The following is a 20,451-nucleotide window of genomic DNA, read 5'->3' as shown; positions in this document are numbered from 1 at the left end:
CTCTGTTTGGACCCTAATGAATGAACTGGGCTAAGCTAAGTGCTATCAAAGTGTCGTCGCGCGCCAGAGAGATTGATTGCACGCACTGAGACGAGAGAGGTATGTATCAACTCGTCTTAGTTAAGGGGATAACATAGTTTAATATGAAAAAACGGTGGAGTGTTCCTTTAAGACAGCATTAGTTGTGTAATTTAGTGAATGTAATGCAAATCTTGTTTCTTGTCATAATTTGTGTCCACTCATTCCAGATTGTGTATGTAGCTCGGAATGCAAAAGACAATGCAGTTTCCTATTTTCATTTTGATCGAATGAATATGGGAGAACCTGAACCAGGAGACTGGAACACCTTCTTACAGAAATTTATGGAAGGAAAGAGTAAGTAAAATATTTTGTACAGTAATGAAATTAAATCATATTAGTCAATTACAATGGTAATAACTAAAGAACCACTTTAGTGTCAGGAAATTATATTAAATTATTATATATTATTGTAGTAAAATATGTTTTTATAACTACAAAAACATTTGGAGAGTAAAAAGGTAAAATGTATCTACATGACCTACATGAATTAAGAATTTTACAACTGAGGAATTGTTTTAATATTCCCTAGATGTGTTTGGTCCTTGGTTCGACCATGTCAGTGGATGGTGGGAGAAAAAACAGACATATTCTAACTTACTCTACTTGTTCTATGAAGATTTGGTGGAAGTAAGTTCAGTTCATAATGTGACATTTTTATGAAGCATAAAATCAACATGAAAGTTAAATGTGTTTTTCCATGTCTTACTCAGGACACTGGACGTGAGGTGGAACGTTTGTGTTCCTTCTTGGGTTTGTCCACTTCAGTTGAAGAGAGGGAGAAAATAACAAAAGGGGTTCAATTTGATGCCATGAAACAGAACAAAATGACTAACTATTCCACTCTCCCAGTCATGGACTTCAAGATCTCACCCTTCATGCGGAAAGGTTAATAAACCACTGATCTAATTTAGACTTCTAAATTATGTCCTATTATTTGCTTTTATCTTGTCTTTGTTTGTGTTACAAAAGGTAAAGTTGGAGACTGGAAAGGTCACTTCACTGTGGCACAAAATGAACAGTTTGATGAAGTCTACAAACAGAAGATGAAGAATACCACTGTCAAGTTCCGCACTGATATTTAATACTTGAGTTCTGGACCTTGCACCAGAATGATCACTAAATAAATTGTCAGAATATTTTTTATAACAATCATTTTTCTAATTATAAGATACAGTATGTTTCCCTATCCCAAATGAAACGTGCAACAAAGATAACTATACTGTAAATGCACCAATCATTGGCTGATTTCTTCAAAAAGTGGTAATGTTTTTATACCTCGTGAAAGAACACATTTATGAGAACATCTTTTTTAGTTCTGTTTTTTTCTGTTTAAATAATACTTTTATCAATATGTTAATATGAATTCATTTAGCTTAAATTTGTCAAGCACAAATGCAGTGCTTATTTAAATGATTAAAGTTTGTGAAAGTCATGTGGAAAGTAAGATAACTCAGTGGGTAAACTGACCCTTCAATTAAAAGGCTTTTAAATAGTACAGTATGTTGGTGATAACACTTTCTGTTTTATTCAAAAGCAAACTTGACCACAAAAATACATAGAGACATGGATATAGATACGTGGGACTACCACATTCTGGCATAATTAGCTGGGACTGCACAGCATTACTCCACCCTCATAAATCATCTCTTTAAATGCTGAAAGTGTGCTTGACAGTATACCATGTGTGGGGTTTGGCCTGGTTAAAATGCTCTTATTTGAGCATCATTTGATCAATAAAATTACAGCAGGTGTCAGTACCATGCAAACAGTTCATTCAGACTTTTTTAAAGCTGAAATGAAAGATAATCATTTCATTAAAAAAAATGTCACAGCACAATACAAGCACATATAGTGCCTGGTTAATATGTGATGCAGTTTATTTTCTACTGTGGCACTGATTTCTCTTTTTAAAGAAGGAAAACTATACAAATGTTAATATACATTTGTCTATGCATCTGTCATTGACTGACAATAGTGTGTTTTTTTGTGATCAGTTAATATTCTTGCAATAGGAAAGATTGTCATTCACAGTAAATGCATTGCATGTAACCACAATACACCATTATTTACAAACAAAAATATAATCTGTTTTAAATATACTCACAGCTTTCTATCATTTATTGCTCAGACATGAGTTCTACTGTATTGTATAAAGTAATGATGAGTTGAGCATCCAACTGTGTTGAAATTTGACTAAACTGTTGAATACACCAACAAAGTTTTGGTCTGCTATTCTGTCAGTTTCCAAGTCATTTATATAACAATGATTTTACTACACATAACTCCAGTTGTGGGAATAGTTTGGTATGTTTTCGGTATGATGTATTGCGGGAATAAACTGGAAGTACAAAGCATGGGCAAGTCAACATGTTCTGGCACATACAGTATACTGTACATTCTGTTTAAATGCAGTGCACAGAAGGAAGAAAAAAATTACTATCCAGACTCAGGTATTCACAATGCTTAGTAGCACTTAGGTTGGTCTACGGGACAAGGCACTGCAACAGCATAAACATTAACATACACACTACTGCACAAGTATAGCCACAATACCTAAATATTACAAGTAATGACAGGAGACTAGTAACTCTTTGTGAAGTCCTTTACATGGAGACACCCCACCAACAGAAATTACACAAATAACACATTTTTAGAAGTTAATTAGCCTATAATGGTGGTCCTACCACTAAAAAGACGATGATGATAACTTTCAAGACCAAATAAAAAAAACATTTTATACAAAAACATATATAATAGTGAAAACAAAATACACACTTCTGGAATGCCTTGCCTCATAGACTTCTATTGTATGTACATAACTGTAAACAAGACTTTAGAAGAAAAAAATTAGAAGTAAATATTTTCAGTACTGATTGCACATTCACATTTGACTGAAGTCAAGTTAAATATGTAATCTCTGATTTTTGGAGAATGCGAATGCGTTTTAACCTGGAGTTGTTGTGTGCCACACCATGTTCAAAGGTCAATAATGTCACTGCCAACACTGGCTGAGTCATCATTTCGCGTGACTTTCAAATATATATGCCCCCCTCTACTATTTGATTGTGAACTTTCAAGGTCAGGGGTTAGAAAAAGCCTTGTGTTTTCTGGACTGGGCACAAGAGTATGGCTTATGCTTGGGGAAGGGTGCAGTGAGACCGGGCAGGACAAAGAGGAAGGCACTGGTGCCTCAGAGACCCAACGGAAGCCCTGATGAGTCGGTGTAGGGGGAGCTGTGACCTGTCGGCTGGGCACAGCACTAGGAATGGAGCGATCCAGACCTGTGGAAGACTCTGTGAGCAAAGTGTGTTCATCACTGCTCGATGACAGTGTTATTTGGGGGTCACTATTCCGTCGCATCCACAGGTTTGGAAATGGAGGAGGTGATAGTGGTCGCAGTGGATAGAATAAACTTTCGCCCCCTAACAAATGCTCACGATGAAGTGCCTCATCAATACTGCGGCCAAGATCAATTGGGGTTGGAGGGCGCAGGTCAAAATCGCAGAGTGAGAAGGCTGACTCCTTGTCCCTGTCCAGACTGCTACTTGAAGAGCACTGAGGTGGATGAGCACGTGACTGCACCCTTAGCAATGAACCAGCAGAGCCCCCTGCAAAGCTTTTCAGATTGTTGTCTTTGAGTGGATCCTGATTTCGTATGAGGCTCTTGCTAATATCAGCCCCTGATCGCTCTTGTCCTGCCCAGTTATTGGGCAACTCTCCGGCCGCTGCACTACTACTGGACCCTCCAATTCCATTGCTTTCAGATTTCCTTTGTTGCCTTACCTTGAGGCTCTGCACAATCTTTGCCCAGCATGTATGTCTGCTGGTAGAGTTTGATGATTGAGAGGGTGAGGGCAAGCTTTCTGTGGCAGCCCCTTCCTGTCTTGGTGCTCCACATATGTGGCCTCCATTGGGCCTCCAGAAGACCCAGGAAGACACCAAAAGCAGGCAGAAAGCCCAAACAAGCTCCAACAGTCGTACCCAGAACTGACAGAGCCACCATGCCCAACGGAAGCGCCTCCAGTCTCCTAGTAGTCCATATAGCCACATGCAGGAATAAATATGCAAAAGACAGCACAGTGCCCCAAGAAGAGCGCATACTGCCAGTACCCATGCTAAAACCCTCACTTTTTCTTCACCTATTCCCTTATTTCTTCCCCGTGCTGCATGTGTGTGGGAGAGGCGTGGCAGTGCAAAGAAAAGGTAGCCTAAACACAGTGTCAGGCCTGCAGTCAGCGTGAGGCCCTGTAGGACGATGGGAACAGCAGGCGAAAGTGCAGGGGAAAGTAAGTCTGCAGCAAGTAGGAGAGTGCATTGTAAAACAGCTAATACTCCTAAAAGAGGGGGGCGCTGAAGTGTTGGTGGTAGCCAAGTTACTCCTGTCTTTTTTAGTACCAATATCACTAATGCAGCCTGTGCCAAAATTAACAGTGGTAATGGCAGCGTATATAAAGCTATTATTACAGGAGGCGGCAGGAGGAACCGTGTCCCATATGGGTCAAGCAAAAAGTGGCCAGCTCTAACCGCACCCACAACTAGCAAGAGGCTATTGGCAAGTATCAGTTCACCACAGTGGGGGCAATTCAAGCTGGGAGCTAACGCTAAGCCAAGAACAGAGCCAACAGTAAGCAGAAGGAAGAGGGCAGCAGAACCAAATACATGCAGCTCCCATGCAAATGACAGTGTGCGTTTTAAGTCTGCCCACACTAAAAAGCTGCCATTTGTTGCACCATATATATCAGCATTGTTTTGATCTTTGGAAAAAACACAGGGGCCCACAACAGTGCCACAAGGGTCCTTGGGTTGGGCATGGGTTGGAGAGGCAGGGTTTGACTTCAATGATGGAACTATTCCCTGTGAGACTGACTGGTCCGTCTCTATAACTCTTCTATCATTTTCAGAGAATGCAAAATGGCCATGTCCAGTCGGGCGAGGGGAGGTTGTACTTGTACTTAGAAAAGGTGATATACCTGTGGAAATCAAAAGAGGTACAGGAAATATTATTGAGGTAACTGGCAAAACACAATAACAAACAATAGAAAAGCATGTAACTACATAAAACACATTCAACAATATACAATCCTTTTGCAATTTGTACATTTAACAAACTGATCTCTAATTAACATGAATGCTAATAAAAATAAAGCTGGAATACTTTTCATTATATATGAATTTATATGTTTTCATATTCAAGTTCAAAAGTTATCAAGAAAAATGTACATTCACTGCATTCTTGAGCTGGTAATATTCTTTTAAAGGGGAGGTTGAGTATGATTTCACTTTTCTTACTTTAGTTAGTGTGTAATGTTGCTGTTTGAGCATAAACAACATCTGCAAAGTTTCAACGCTCAAAGTTCAAAGCAAAGGGAGATATTTGCTTTTAAAGAAATCGTTTTTAAGGACTACAACAAATGGTTGGTATGGACAACACGACATTCCTCACGGGTCAGTGACATCACCAACCCTAAAATTTACATAAACCCCGCCCCCAGGAACACACAGTCCATGTTGAGAAGAGGAAGAGTTGTTGAAGTCGAGCACATTTGTGAGTCAGCTGAAACTAGCATCCGTCTTTTCACATGCAATAGAAAGTCACTCTGTGCATCTTACAACAGTTCCTATACGAGCGATTTATAGATTATCATGACAGAATATGCTAATTAAAGATAGTTAACTCCACATCAGCAACATAAAATCGTCAACTAACCATTCAGAGACGTCCTGTTGCATTCTACGTGTTGTCACTTCTTGAGCCACTTCCTGCCTAGTGATATACCTTACACAACACTGACGGTGGACCTGCGCTCAGGAGTTTTTGTTTTTGTATTTTTTGAGCGGTTGCGGACAAATTCTTTCTACGCACACACAATATAACATATGGTGACCAGGAGGGAACATGTTCGGTTCACTTAGTTTTGTCGTGGCCACAACATATAAACTGGTGGGAACGTGATATTAAGTCATGGGAATGTCATAATAACTTGTGGGTACGACTTAAAGGTGCTCTAAGCGATGTCACGCGTTTTTTGGGCCAAAACATTTTTTGTCACATACAGCAAACATCTCCTCACTATCCGCTAACTACCTGTCCCCTGAACACACTGTAAAAAAAGCGGTCTCTGTAGACAGCCCAGGCTCCACAAACGGCAACAAAAACAAACTGGGCTAACGAAACATAACAAACTGTTCCAGCCAATAACCGACAAGAAGGATTTGGGGGTGGGGTTTGGGGGTTAGTTCGCGCAAAGAGTATAGAAGCCCCAGAGGCGAAACTCTGTTGTGTTATGGGTAACAGTCTGTAGATGGCGCTGCGGAGGCGCGTCCGCCATTGTGGACTGAAAGCTGCTGAAATCGTTAGCGCCAGTCAATGGCAAAAATCAATGCCTCTTCTCTCACAAAAAGAAAAAAATACAAAAAAACATCTCATACACAAATGCAAACACAATAGATGGTGGTGTCTGATTAATTACTGAGATCTTGGCACCACTTCCATTTTAGTACTGTTTATAGTTCATGTGTGCACTTGCTAGATTGCACATCTTTTTTGTAGCCTACCTTTCCCCCTGTAATAGGACATTCATAGATTGTTTTTATTCTTGCCATTGAAACGTTCACTGTGTGCACTTTCACTGAAGATGTTGAAAAAACAAGTTGTTCATATTTTTGTGATATTCTATGTAAAAGATTAACTGTCTTTAGAAATGTTCATTTATATATATTTTTTTAATCATATGGTGATGTTCACTAATTTAAAAATCAACATTTGAATAAATATCGTATTACTGTGTGTCTACCTATATATTATTTCATGAATTTCTGTTATTCATATAACAAGGAAAATGCATAATAGAACATAAATATTGATAGATTAAAGGTTTGCAGTAATTTTATAATTGTATCTTTGCAAACCGTAAGTGGTAGGCTAATGAAGCCGATTCGGTGGGGGACATACGTCACCCTTACGAAAAAGTACTATAGGAATCTTATAGTATTTTGGGACAAAATATTATAGTAATCTTATAGGAATACGAGCCGCTATAGTATTTCTGTAGTAGTCTTATAGTCCTTCTATAGTAATATTTTGTCCCAAAATACAATTTTCCTAAGGGTAATTAGGTCATGCATAACCAACACATAAACGTAACATTTTCTGTCATTTAACGTCGGTCATCCTCATTAATGTATTTTAAATTGTTTTCATATTTAGATATGACGGCCAGAAAAAATTAAGTTATGTTAAGTTTTTGTTATGTTAAATTGGTTCAGTGCCATTGACTCCCATTATTTTTCGGCGATTTCCTTCAGTTTTCAGTCCATAATGGCGGCTGCGCCGTCACGTCATGGGGGCAACTGTTGCTATGGAGCGTTCTATTGAGTTTCGCCTCTTGGGCTTCTATACTCTTTGGTTCGCGGATGAGGAGGAGGGAGGGTCTAGCTAGCCTCCGTTTTATTTGACAATACTTCGAACGTCAACAAGAAGTGACGTCACCCAACATCACTTAGAGCACCTTTAATATGTTGAGGGAACGACATCCGTTTCTAGTGGCTACCAGTTTTATAACATGTGGGAACCAAATCTTCACACACGATACGGGCTCCTCCTTTTACCCCAGTCATAATTTACTTTGTTATTTGTTCATTTAAGTTTCTCATAATTTGTTTTTGTTTATTTCCTTAAACGGGACTTTATTCGTGACCCGAGTATTTCATTCAAGCCAGAAAATTTCCGACGAAAAAGCCCATTCAACTTAAGAATGCGCTTCAGGTGTCTTTCACTTACGTACCCATGTCTTAATCCCAGAGACCGCACTATATCTTGATATTTCATGACTCTAGCCACTAGATGCCTTATAGCTCTATTTGGAGCAAATGAGCTGTTCCGCTGGGTCCTAAAGTCAGTTTACTTCAGTATGCATTCAGATAAATAAATAAATAAATAAATAAAAATTGGTAAAGCTTTAGCATTTTTAGTTTGAATTTTGAGCATTTTTAGGTTTTTCTATGTGTACTGAAGCATGCCTCGCATTCCATTCATTCCTATGGGGGTCAAAGTGACCCGCGAGGGAAGGATTTGTTACTTTTTTTTAATAAATTGAACATTACTTACAACATCAAATTGTATTTGGTCTCTCCTTTTTATGAAATATTTTTTCAACCAGAAAAATTAACTGTAACAGGGATATACGTTTACATAAAATATTAAATAAAAAAAAATAAAAAAAAATTCATTTCACTGAAATGAGAACCGATCAAGGGACTGAACAAAACAGGAAGTTTAAATGCAAAATTATACGTAAGATAATCAGTAACCAGGAAAACCAAAACTGAGGGTACGTTTACACGACAACGATACGCTTAAAACGCATACGTTTTTTTGACGAGTTTTCCACGTACAGACAACACCATTGCTCTCTGCTCAATGTTCCGCTCCGTGTTTGCGCTGCACGCTTGCTCTGCTCTGTCCCTCACAGCCCAAATGCTCCACTCATGTACGGATCACGCTTACTGGAAAAGCAAAGTCCGCTCAAATAATGTGACGACATGAAATTTCTCTGTAGTAGACTTCTGTTTGCAATAGCCCTACTGTGCTGTAACACTTTCTCTTCTATTCTTTATCTATCATCTTTATAAAAAAAAAATATTTAAAAACCTGGTACTGCGTTAGATTCAACTGGAAAGGGTCATAGCACTTGCATATTGTTGTCCTATTGTTAGTTGAACTGCTTCTGTTGTTCTCATTTGTAAGTCACTTTGGATAAAAGCATCTGCTAAATGAATAAATGTAAATGTAACATGGTATAGTTGTGCTGGGCAATGCTGGTAAAATGAGCTCGATGGTGTTTTTAGCCCCCAGTGGCTCCATCCAGGCAGCTAACCCTAACCTCAACCTTAAACCTACCCATCCCCTCGCTGCCTGGAAGGCGCCGTTGGGGGCTAAAAACAACAAACACCGTAAAATGACGTTACCCTCTTGATCACTAATCAGCTCCCTGCTATCTGCTCACATGTTCTGATAATAATAATTTATACTTTAGGCAATAGACTATACTTTAATTTGATAATAAATTTTAAAAAATCTGTTAAATCTAAGTCTGTTGCATAGAACTGAATGAAGAATAATATATTGATATACAGTATATTGATATTTAAAGGTCCCACATTGTCAAAAATGAAATGATAGCAGAGGTCTAGGGGCTATGTAACTACCATATGTTTCAAAACAGTCAATCCATAGAAAAATGCACACAGCCTGCATAAAGTAGCTGTGCCTTTTCACGAGCCGTTGTGACTTCCGTACTACTTAGTCACCGCCTTCAGTCACCACCTGGATCATAATCATACACTGTTCCCTGGCTAGAGGAGAACTGGCCCCCGACTGAGCCTGGGTTCTCCCAAGGTTTATTTTTTTCTCCATTCTGTCACCTGATGGAATTTTGGTTCCTTGCCACTGTTGCCTTGGTTTTTGGCTTGCTTAGTTGGGGACATTTAATATTCAACAATACTATTGATATATATGATTATTCAGAAAAGGGGGAGTAGCCATTCAATATGTCCCACCTTAGCTTCCTGTTGTCCACTTTCAGTGGGTCTTTAACATTTGTCTCAGTCTCAAAAGTGGCCACACCCACACTAAAAACACCAATGTTCCAAAAGACCAGGAAATTAACCCCTGTTTTTATTTTTTTTATTTTTTTTATCCTTCAAACAAATAATTCATACCTTTAGTGTTCTTTATATCGGTCACTGTTCTTTTAGTTCCTGGTTCCTTTAACTGGTCATTGGGTATTTTTGAAGATCTTGTTGACTGTGAAGTGCTTTTTGGTTGTGAATCGTTGGAACTAACGATGTCCACTCCTGGTGATGGTGCCTCTAGTTGTAGACTGGTTTTTCTTGTGCTAAGAGAGGTGGTTTCAATATATGATCGTAAAGTGGTAAACTGTATTTTTGGCTGAATTTTAGCTGGAGTGGTTATCCCCAAACTACCTGAAAAACAAAAGAAAACATCAAACAGTTTTTCCTCTAGTTTTTGTTAAAGCATTAATATAAATACAATGAATGTAGTATATATACTAGAGAGAGAGAGAGAGAGAGAGAGATAAAGGGCTTGACATTAACTTTTTTGCTCACCAGCCACTGTGGCTAGTGGTTCTCCAAAGTTACTAGCCACTCAGCATTCTCACTGGCCACAATTATGACATTGATACCATGGGAAAAAACTGCCATATTGATCTTTTTTATATTATCTCATATATTAGGTTGCTGTCACTTTAAGACTGGACACACGGATTCATTATACTGTTACACATGCGTTTTCTTTCTTAACTTTATGTTCACTTCAGACATAGCTGACTGTGTTTACGTGAATGCTCACCAAGACTGGGAATTTTACATTATTTATTAGAAAAATAATTTGAAGACTACAAATTAAAAATCTATATATAACTTATAAAATTCTAGCTGCCAAAGTGGCAAGTAGGAGTGACTGCATACATGCCACTGCTGAAATCCACCCGCATTTGGCGGGTGCTAAAGTCAAGCCCTGTATATATATATATATATATATATATATATATATATATATATATATATATATATATATATATATATATGTGTGTGTGTGTGTGTGTAACATACTTTTGAAATATACTCTACCTATAATTAACTATTTCACTATGAATGTTGCTATAGAAACAAGTAACTAAGTAAAAGAATATTGTAATTACGGTTATTTAGGTGAACGTAGTATTACTTCATCTGTACTATACCTATTTCCAGTCGAGTCCTGTTGCCGTCCAATTGACTCATCCCATGGGAAGAGGATACAGGCTTTTCATTAGGTGGTGCAGTTGCAGAAGGGCTTGTCTGAAGTGAAGGGTTGATTGTTGGATTTGTATGTACTGTGGCCAAACTAGCCAGCACACTATGAACTTGTGGTCTGTTCTGGGCATGCTCTCCACCAAGATATGTTATAGCCTCTGTTGACACCCTAACAAAGCCATTTTCTTCAGGTATTACCACATCACCTGACCCAACGGATGACAAGTCTTTGTCTTTAAATTCAGTAAATGTGTCATCTGTCATTGACTCTGTCTCATCAACAGTCTCTTCTTCTTTTCCAGCGGCATCTTGTGGTAGTATGACATTTTGAGTAGAACCTCTTTTCACTCGGTCTTTGTGTGATACTACAAATTTAACCCTTGACCCAGTTATCTCAGTATGTGACGTTTTTGCTGAAAATATGTCCTCAGTATTTCTGCTTTCAGTCCATTCATTTGAATGTCCAATTGATTTCATGAAACTTTTCCCATAGAAGCCACGAAGAAATGGTCTGACAACTTCTAATGCAGCATTGGCAGTCAGTCTATGATCAGTTTTTTTGACAAGTACATAAGTCTGTTTTTTTGAACAATAGGAAAACAGGCTATGATTTGAATGAGTGGTCAGAGGAGAAAGAGAGTTTTTATGGACATGACTTATGATTGGATGAATTAGAGGCAGTAGAAGAAAGAGTTGGAGTGGAGGCACCATATTGACAATCTGCCCTACAAGCGAAACTGCCTATGGGTGTGAAATATGCTCACTGTTTCTTCTCATTTCTTCTCCTGCAGAGAGAAACAAATACATTAAAATTAAACTCACAAACAGTGTTGAAAACAAGCTATTCTCATTGGCGACTGATAAAGATAAATGAGAGATAAATGCCTATTGAATGAGAAAAATGTATAGACATACTTTGCACCTCAGCTTTTTAATGAATGCTCAAAGAAGACATGATGGATACATCTTTTGCTGTTGCTTTCCATTTTATCAGGTAGTTGTTGCAGCCTCAATTCAGTATACAGCATCCCTATATGCATCAACTATTTTAATTGCATATTATCATATGCTACCCTAGTCAAAAAATAGTATTCTTAAATACAATGTATTCATATGTACTTAAGTATAACTAAATGTATTTGTTTAACACTATAAATTGGTACACTTAACGTCTATTAAATTAGAACAACTAATTTTGTACTATGCATTTTATTTTTGTCCAAAAGCAGTGCTGAAGTTCAATTAAAGTTGTATTAAATATACTTCTTTGTGCTAAAGTGGAACTATTCCAAGTATACTTAAAGGATTAGTTCATTTCAGAATTAAAATTTCCTGATAATTTACTCACCGCCATGTCATCCAAGATGTTAATGTCGTTCTTTCTGTCATCGAAAATAAATTAAGGTTTTTAAGAAAAACATAAGTCCATATAGTGGACTTCAATGGGGTACAACAGTTTGAAGGTCCAAATTGCTGTTTCAATACAGCTTCAAAGTGCTCTATATGATCCCAGCTGAGGAATAAGGCTCTTATCTACACTCTAAAAAATGGTGGGTTGTTTCAACCCAACTTTGGGTCAAATATGGACAAACCCAGCTGTTGGGTTACATTTTTAAATTACATTTTTAAACCAACGTTTGTGTTTGTCCATATTTGACCCAAAGTTGGGTTAAAACAACCCAGGTTTTTTAGAGTGTAGCAAAACGATCTGTCATTTTCTAAAAGGAAATACACATTTATATACTTTTTAACCACAAATGCTTGTCTTGCACTAGCTCTGCAATGCGCCACGCATTAACAAAACCGTGTTAACAAAAACGTGAATCTCTAAAGATGATGACGTCTTGCACATGCGTGTTACGTGTTCAGTGTATTGTGTTTCATCGCCATCTAACAGCCTGGCAGCAGAATACAGCGTTTTTATTCGCAAATCTGTGAGAATGGGGATCGGTTTGACAATGGTGTTCGTCACATTGTCTGTTTTGATTTCTGTCTTTGTCTGTGTTCTGTCAATTAGTTCAGCAGGCTGTTCCATAAAACAAGATTAGAATACAAGCCAGGCTTATTTTGGTTAGTCAGACTTATTGTCAGTTGATTCTGTTTCATAAGCAAACTTAAAATAGTTAAAACTCAGTTACTCTGGCAACTTATGCTGGAAAACTAACCTGGTCCAGGCTAAGCCTCAGTTGTTACACACATCCTCTAACACTGACCGACAGGAACACAATGATATTACCACTGACACTCTCTCATACCATTATTGGACTTTACTAACCACTGTTAGTCCAAAAATAAATACACAGCATACAGAAAATCAACTTAAATAAGGCTACAATGATAAATGAGACAATATAGACCTACAAACGTGTTAAATTATATTGTATATGAAATGTTTATGTTAACGTTGTTTACATATATATATATATATATATATATATATATATATAAATATATATATATATATATTTTTTTTTTTTTTTTTACATAAACAATTGATAGTATACAATTTAACACATGACATGTTTGTAGGTCTTGTATCATTTATCGTTGTAGCCTATATATATATATACATACACACACACACACACACACACACACACACAATATATATCCTACAGGTTTTCTTTTCTTACTGGCTGAATGTTTTGTGCCCAAGATTTAATTAGATTGTTTTAAAGATTTATGAATACATTTCTCTCTGGTTTTGTTTGGCAGCTGTAGTATATTTTATGGTTATCAGAAGAACATTAAATTGAAAATTACAATATAAAAAAAAGCTTTTTAAAGCAATTAAAAAAAAAAAAATTTAAATAAATAATTACAAAAGCACAGCATACATTTTAACTGGTAAGATGACTCTAAGCTAGGTAATTGACCTACAGTATGCCAGGACATAATACTGCAGAAGACATAAAGACATAATATTTTCCCCCAGTAAATATTCCTTAATTTTCCTTCTACTTTTTTTTTCTTTTGTGATAGTGCCCACCAACACATAGCCTAAAAGTTAAAACTTGAACTCTGAGTTGACTTACCCTGAGATGGGAAACTCTGAGTTTTCGGTTACAGAACAGCTGAAATTAGTTCTCTGAGTTGACTGACTCTGAGTTAAGCGCGTGCACCACAACTATAAAAAGCCATTATCAATGGAGCGCAGATATTATGAGTCACCATGGCAACAGCGCCAGACAAAAAGAGGTCTGCATATTGCTTCTGCAAGCATATGGAGAGTACGAACACATATTATTATTATTTTTTAAATATCGGCTCCAGCAGCGAAGGATAGAGAGTTAGCTAGGGAGAAAATAGTTGCTTGAGTAAATGCGTAAGTTTACATTTTAATTACTGTTATACAGTGATGGGTGTAATTAATTACCAAGTAATCTAAATACTGTCATTTAATTAAAGGGATTACTCTTAATTATTCTGTAATTTAAAGTAAAATCTGATGTAATTGCATTAGACTAGAACAATTCTGTATATTTAACAGACATTTTTAAAAGGTATATTTTTAATGTAACCTTCTCCCTCTACACACTTTGGTCAATTCAAGAATAATTCATGCAATTGTATATTGTTTATTTGAAAGCATTAAAAGTGCAGTTTCTTGTCTCTTCTTGTATTGTTCAAGTGTTTGAGGTTGATATGGGATTTAGTAATTAGTAATAAGTAGACCAATACTTTCTAAAGATAGTCATTATTACATTAATCTACTTACACTGTTGAAGATGTCATTTGTAGTTAGTAATTAATAACTATTTTAGAGTAACTTACCCAACTGTTATAATATCAGAGGTGAAACTGGAAGAACAGTATGTTTTAATTTTCATGTAGGTGCAATCCTGCAGGTATTAAAAGAACATGGCAGCAGCTGAAAATTAAATATAAAAACATAATTCAATCAGGTAAGGTTGAGCATATCATGGGTGAAGGCTACCTGACTTTACAAACATTTGACATATTAAATAACTAAATAGCATCCAGTGTCTAGCAGTGCAGCAGCATTTTTGGCTGAGGGAATTCCTGGAGGGACTTCAGAGCCAGTCACTCCCGAAGATCCAAGGGCCTTCATAAAATGTAAGAGGTTTACAGATATGTGTTATTTTTTATATAGGCTATTTTTGATATTTCCATTTATTTTACTTTGGGTTGGGTTTTTTGTTGGTCCCAACAGATTCTGATGGTAATATCTGTCTTTTAGGCAGTTGTAAGTAGCCTAATCAATACACCAGAAATTATGACAAATAGTGTTATAAAGTGTACTCGACCAAATGCTCATCTTCACAGGACGATGGGGATAAAGAGTTTCTGCTGCCACAGAGAGGCCTACAGAGGTAATGTCAAAGGGTTAGTTCACCCAAAAATGAAAATTATGTCAGTAATTACTCACCCTCATGTTGTTCCAACCCCGTAAGACCTTCGTTCATCTTCGGAACACAAATTAAGATATTAATTTTTAAATTATTAAATCTGAGAGCTGATCACTCCTCCATAGGCTTTTAAGTGATTGAAACTTGCTGGCCCAGAAAAGTTATTAAAGAGATCGTTAATATAGTCCAAGTGTAAAATAACGACTTTATTCCACTATTCATTTCCTTCTCTCTGGGCCTCGTAGTGTTTAAGCGTAGCGCGTCTGTGTTGCACGTCACCACGCATCACACACATGACAAGCGTCGACCAATAGTGAGCCTACGTGGTGACGTGTAACACAGACGTGCAGCGCAAAAACACTACGTAAACTAACTCGAGGCCCAGAGAGAAGGAAATGAATAGTGGAATAAAGTCGTTATTTTTGTTTGTTTTTGCGCACAAAAAGTATTCTCGTCGCTTGATAAACTTAAGATTGAGCCACTGTAGTCACTTGGACTATATTAACGATCTCTTTAATAACTTTTCTGGGCCAGCAAGTTTCAATCACTTAGAAGCCTATGGAGGAGTGAGATAGCTCTCAGCTTTAATAAAAAAATATCTTAATTTGTGTTCCGAAGATGAACGAAGGTCTTACGGGGTTGGAACAACATGAGGGTGAGTAATTACTGACAGAATTTTCATTTTTGGGTGAACTAACCCTTTAATATTATGTGTCTACACATCAAACAATCTACACATTCAGATTTTTTCACATTTTTATGTGGAGTAGCCTATAGAATCTAAGTTTAAATCTAGTTTAAAAGTATAAACGGGTATTCTTATCTCTCCCCCCGCCCCCAGAGTGTGGAAGAACAGCAGGAGGAGGGTCCAGCAACTTCTGTTGCACAGATGAACACAGTTCAGTGATTTTCAGTAAATGCCACAGTTTAATTCTGTAGAATTTGTTTAGAACTACATTATGTAACTCTAATCTACTACTGTATTTTCAGTTGCCAGTTAAGGAGTTATATAGACTTCATCTTATTAATTTTTTTTTTTTTTAACAGCAGCAAAAATAGCAATATTTTATTTATTAATAAAAGATTCATTTTATTAATAAAAATGTACTGAAAGAATGAATGAGGTGTTTAAACACCGCTTCCTCTTTAAAAAAGGGGAGGAGACCGAAAGAAACTCTGGGTTTACCGAAGAAAACCTGCTCCCGACCAGGTTAGGTTCACAGAGTAAGTTACCATGGTAACTGACTCTGAGTATAAGTTACCTCTCTTTCAGAAACGGGCTTGACTTACTCTGCTTTCTCAGGTTTGACATACCTCCCATTCTGAAACAGAAAACGTACTCGGTTACTAACGTAACCTCGGTTCTCTCTAGAAGAGGGAACGAGTACTGCGTAAGATATCTTACGCTAGGGGAAAATCCTTTTCCGCGAGATATTGAAGCCAAAAATTATCCTTAATTTTGTAATAATGCAAAACGCGTTGCAGCAGCAATGCAGACATAGGCGAGACAGCTCGCGCGCCTATTGGCTGCTCTGCGGCAACTGCAGCAGCCTATCGAGCGAGGCCTGGCGTGACGTCAGACCCAATCAGGGCACTTCGCGCCCGCTGCGTCACGTCCCGCCGAAATGGGCGTGGTCTAGGCCTATAAATATCGCTCGCAGGCAGCTATTATCTGGTTTTTCATCATCGAAGCAACCAGAGCGTGTGCATGCACGGCAAGATACGCAGTACTCGTTCCCTCTTCTAGAGAGAACCGAGGTTACGTTAGTAACCGAGTACGTTCTCTTACGAGAGGTCTCTCGTACTGCGTAAGATATCTTACGCTAGGGGACCCAATGTAAAACGCCGTGCATGCTGAGATCTGACACCAAAGACCCAAGGGCGAAAGCCCGGGGTACATATAGTGCACAATCACTCAGTGAACTCACAGAGAGTCCGGGAAGAAGGAGGGGTGCAGCCTCACTTTTCCACATAAAGTAGCGTCGATGGGACGCGAATTTCATCATACAGACAGGGCGGGGTACGGCCTGAACTGATGGGGAAAAATGTGGGTCTTACACAGTTTGCCCAGCTTTAAACTGTCGAACATTGAGCTGTGCTCAGCAAACGCAGCATTCTGAGCTGAATGCATCAGGTCAGATAATACTGGTAGTTTAGACCGACAGCAGCCTGGCCTGCAGGGCGGGAACCTCTAGGTTATAAAACCTTATAAATGTAGACGGAGAGGCCCAGCCTGCCGCCATACAAATATCTTGCAAGGCAATCCCACTTGACCAGGCCCACGAAGAGGCCATGCCTCTCGTGGAATGCGCTCTGACACCCAAAGGGCACTGCATGCCCTTGGAGGCGTATGCCAGCGCTATAGCATCAACTATCCATCTGGATAGGCTCTGTTTCGACGCGGCTAGTCCCTTAGAACGTCCGCTAAACGAAACAAAGAGCTGTTCCGTCTGTCTGAAAACAGACGAGCGAGACACATAAGCTCGTAATGCCCTGACTGGGCAAAGGAGGCTCGCGTCTCTTTCCTCATCAGGGACCGGTAGGGCTGACAGAGAGATAATCTGCGCCCTAAACGGTGTGTTGAGGGATTTTGGAACATAACCGTGCTTAGGTTTGAGTATAACTTTTGAGTCATTGGGCCCAAACTCCATGCACGCCGCGCTCACAGAGAGCGCGTTCAGATCCCCTATGCGCTTCACTGAAGCGAGAGCCAGCAAAAACACCGTTTTGAAAGACAGGTGTTTCAAATCGATTGACTGTAAAGGCTCAAATGGCGCACCTTTCATGGCTTCCAGAACCGTAGAAAGGTCCCATACGGGGACTGAGGGAGGTCTGGGAGGATTCAGTCTCTTAGCTCCTCTAAGGAAGCGGATGACTAAATCGTTCCTTCCTATTGACTGACCAAGCGTTGTTTCTGAGAACGCTGCTATAGCCGCCACATAAACTTTGAGCGTGGAGGGGGCCCTGCCCCCATCCAACAGCTCTTGTAGGAAGGAAAGCACCTCCGTCACATCAAAGTTTGTGGGTGACACACCACGGGCTGTGCACCAGCCCGAAAACACTGACCATTTCGAAGAATAGAGTCGTCTTGTAGACGGAGCTCTAGCCTGCGTGATCGTGTTTAATACTCCTTTAGGGAGTCCAACATGTACCCGTTGATGGCCCAGACATGAAGGGACCATAGTTCCGGGTGAGGATGCCAGATCGAGCCGCGGGCCTGTGAGAGGAGATCTCTCCTCACTGGTACTGGCCACGGGGCAGTACTTGCTAACTGCATCACGGCTGGGAACCAAGGTTGGTTTTTCCAGAACGGTGCTACCAGCAGTACTGAGCATCCTTCTTCCCTGATCCGTTCTATCACCTGAGGCAGGAGAGAGACGGGGGGAAAAGCATAGAGCGGGCGGCGGGGCCACACATGGGCCAGCGCGCTCCTGCTCTTGGAGAAAAATTCTTGACAGTGAGCGTTTTCTTGAGACGCAAACAGGTCCACTTCCGCTCTGCCGAATTTCTTCCACAGCAGTTGGACTGTCTGTGGGTGTAGAGACCATTCGCCTGCCGGAACATTGTTCCTGGACAGTCTGTCTGGTCCTATATTCATGATCCCTGGCACGTGCGCTGCTCTGAGCGAGCGCAGGTTGCACTGAGCCCATACCAGGAGGCGTTCTGCCAGCCTGTACAGTTTCTCGGATCTGATGCCGCCCTGGCGATTTATGTAGGACACCACAGACATGTTGTCCGAACGGACCAAGACGTGGTGACCTTTTATTTGGGGACAAAAACGCGTCAGCGCGTTGTCTACTGCCAGCATTTCGAGGCAGTTTATGTGCAGGAGCTTCTCCCGTTCTGACCACTGGCCGAAGAACGGTCTGCCCTCGAGCAGCGCTCCCCATCCCGAGGTGGACGCGTCCGTGGACACCACTTTCACCCTCGAGGAAGTCCCCAGGCTTACACCAGATTGGTACCAGTCGTTCGCTTTCCAGGGTTTCAGAGCTGTAACGCATTTCTGATTGACCCTGAGGCGAAGCAAACCGGGTGCCCACGCTTCGCGTGGGACTCGCGCTTTCAGCCAAAACTGCAGCGGGCGCATGCGGAGCAGACCCAGCTGGAGCACTGACGATGCTGAGGCCATGAGACCTAGCATCTTCTGAAATCTCTTGAGCGGGACAGACGCGCCGCAGCGAAAAGAGTTCGCTGTGCGTCGAATGTCTACCGCGCGCTGTTGTGATAGTCGCGCTATCATGGATAGTGAGTCCAGTTCTGTGCCCAGGAAAGATATTTTCTGACTGGGTGACAGGGAGCTCTTCGCCCAATTGACACTCAGACCCAAATCCTCGAGGTGATCGAGTAAAATGGTCGTGTGTTCTATGAGCACTGCGCGATTGCGCTAGAATCAGCCAATCGTCCAAATAGTTCAGCACTCGCATGCCTCTCATTCTGAGGGGTGCGAGCGCCGCATCCATGCACTTCGTAAATGTACGGGGTGCTAGGGACAAACCGAACGGCAGGACTGTGTACTGATATGCCTGGCCCTCGAAGGCGAATCTCAAATATCGCCTGTGACGTGACGCTATCTGTATTTGAAAATACGCGTCTTTCAGATCTATTGACACAAACCAATCTCCTTGGCGAATCTGCACAAGGATTTGCCTGGTCGTGAGCATCCTGAACTGTCGCTTCACAAGCACTTTGTTCAGTTGCCTTAGATCTAGTATGGGTCTGAGACCCCCGTCTTTTTTCGGTACCAGGAAGTATCTGCTGTATAGCCCTCCCTCGCTCTGATCTTGAGAGAGAGGTTCTATGGCCCCTTTGCTCAATAGTTTCGTCACTTCGGCTCGAAGTAGATGTGCTACTTCTGTTTTTACCGTGGTCTCGACGCGCGCCACATAGCGGCGAGGGCGTCGGCGAAACTGCAGCGAATAGCCTCTTTCTATAATGTTCAGCACCCACTTCGAAACCCCGGGTAGCTTTGCCCATGCGTCTGCATGGATAGCTAGGGGTCGAATACGAAGCGCGCTCCGCTCGCTCAGCGATGGAGAAGCTTCGGTGTGCTGTAACACAAGCGTGTCGCTCGTGACATTTGAGGCATGGGGCGCGCTGATGACAGCGGGCAGATTGCCCGCGCTCGACTCCTCTGCGGTGGTTAACCGCGAGGGGGAGGGCTGGGCGGTTCCCGTGGGAACTG

At 40.2% G+C, this 20,451-nt stretch overlaps 1 protein-coding gene across 3 annotated transcripts in view; it reads right to left on the bottom strand.

The window, feature by feature from the left end:
• Window positions 1-1,579: 1,579 nt before the first annotated feature.
• The window catches only part of LOC309513544 (uncharacterized protein), a 39,313-nt gene continuing 20,441 nt past the window's right edge, over window positions 1,580-20,451 (bottom strand). Inside the window, exons 2-5 of one of the 3 annotated variants that reach the window (XM_082189452.1) lie at window positions 14,674-14,770; window positions 10,848-11,684; window positions 9,802-10,065; window positions 1,580-5,051 (exon numbers count right to left, since the gene is read on the bottom strand). In XM_082189452.1, coding sequence (XP_082045578.1) covers window positions 3,058-5,051; window positions 9,802-10,065; window positions 10,848-11,610 — 3,021 coding nt within the window. In that variant the 5' untranslated portion in view covers window positions 11,611-11,684; window positions 14,674-14,770 and the 3' untranslated portion in view covers window positions 1,580-3,057. The remainder of the gene's footprint in view (window positions 5,052-9,801; window positions 10,066-10,847; window positions 11,685-14,673; window positions 14,771-20,451) is intronic. The other 2 variants (XM_082189453.1, XM_082189451.1) reach the window with 2 other exon arrangements.

The sequence above is a fragment of the Leuciscus leuciscus genome (assembly GCF_965113295.1).
Source record: "Leuciscus leuciscus genome assembly, chromosome: 13".
Classification (NCBI taxonomy): domain Eukaryota; kingdom Metazoa; phylum Chordata; class Actinopteri; order Cypriniformes; family Leuciscidae; genus Leuciscus; species Leuciscus leuciscus.
The sequence above is the reverse complement of the archived record's forward strand: the minus strand, read 5'-3'. Positions and strand labels throughout refer to the sequence as shown.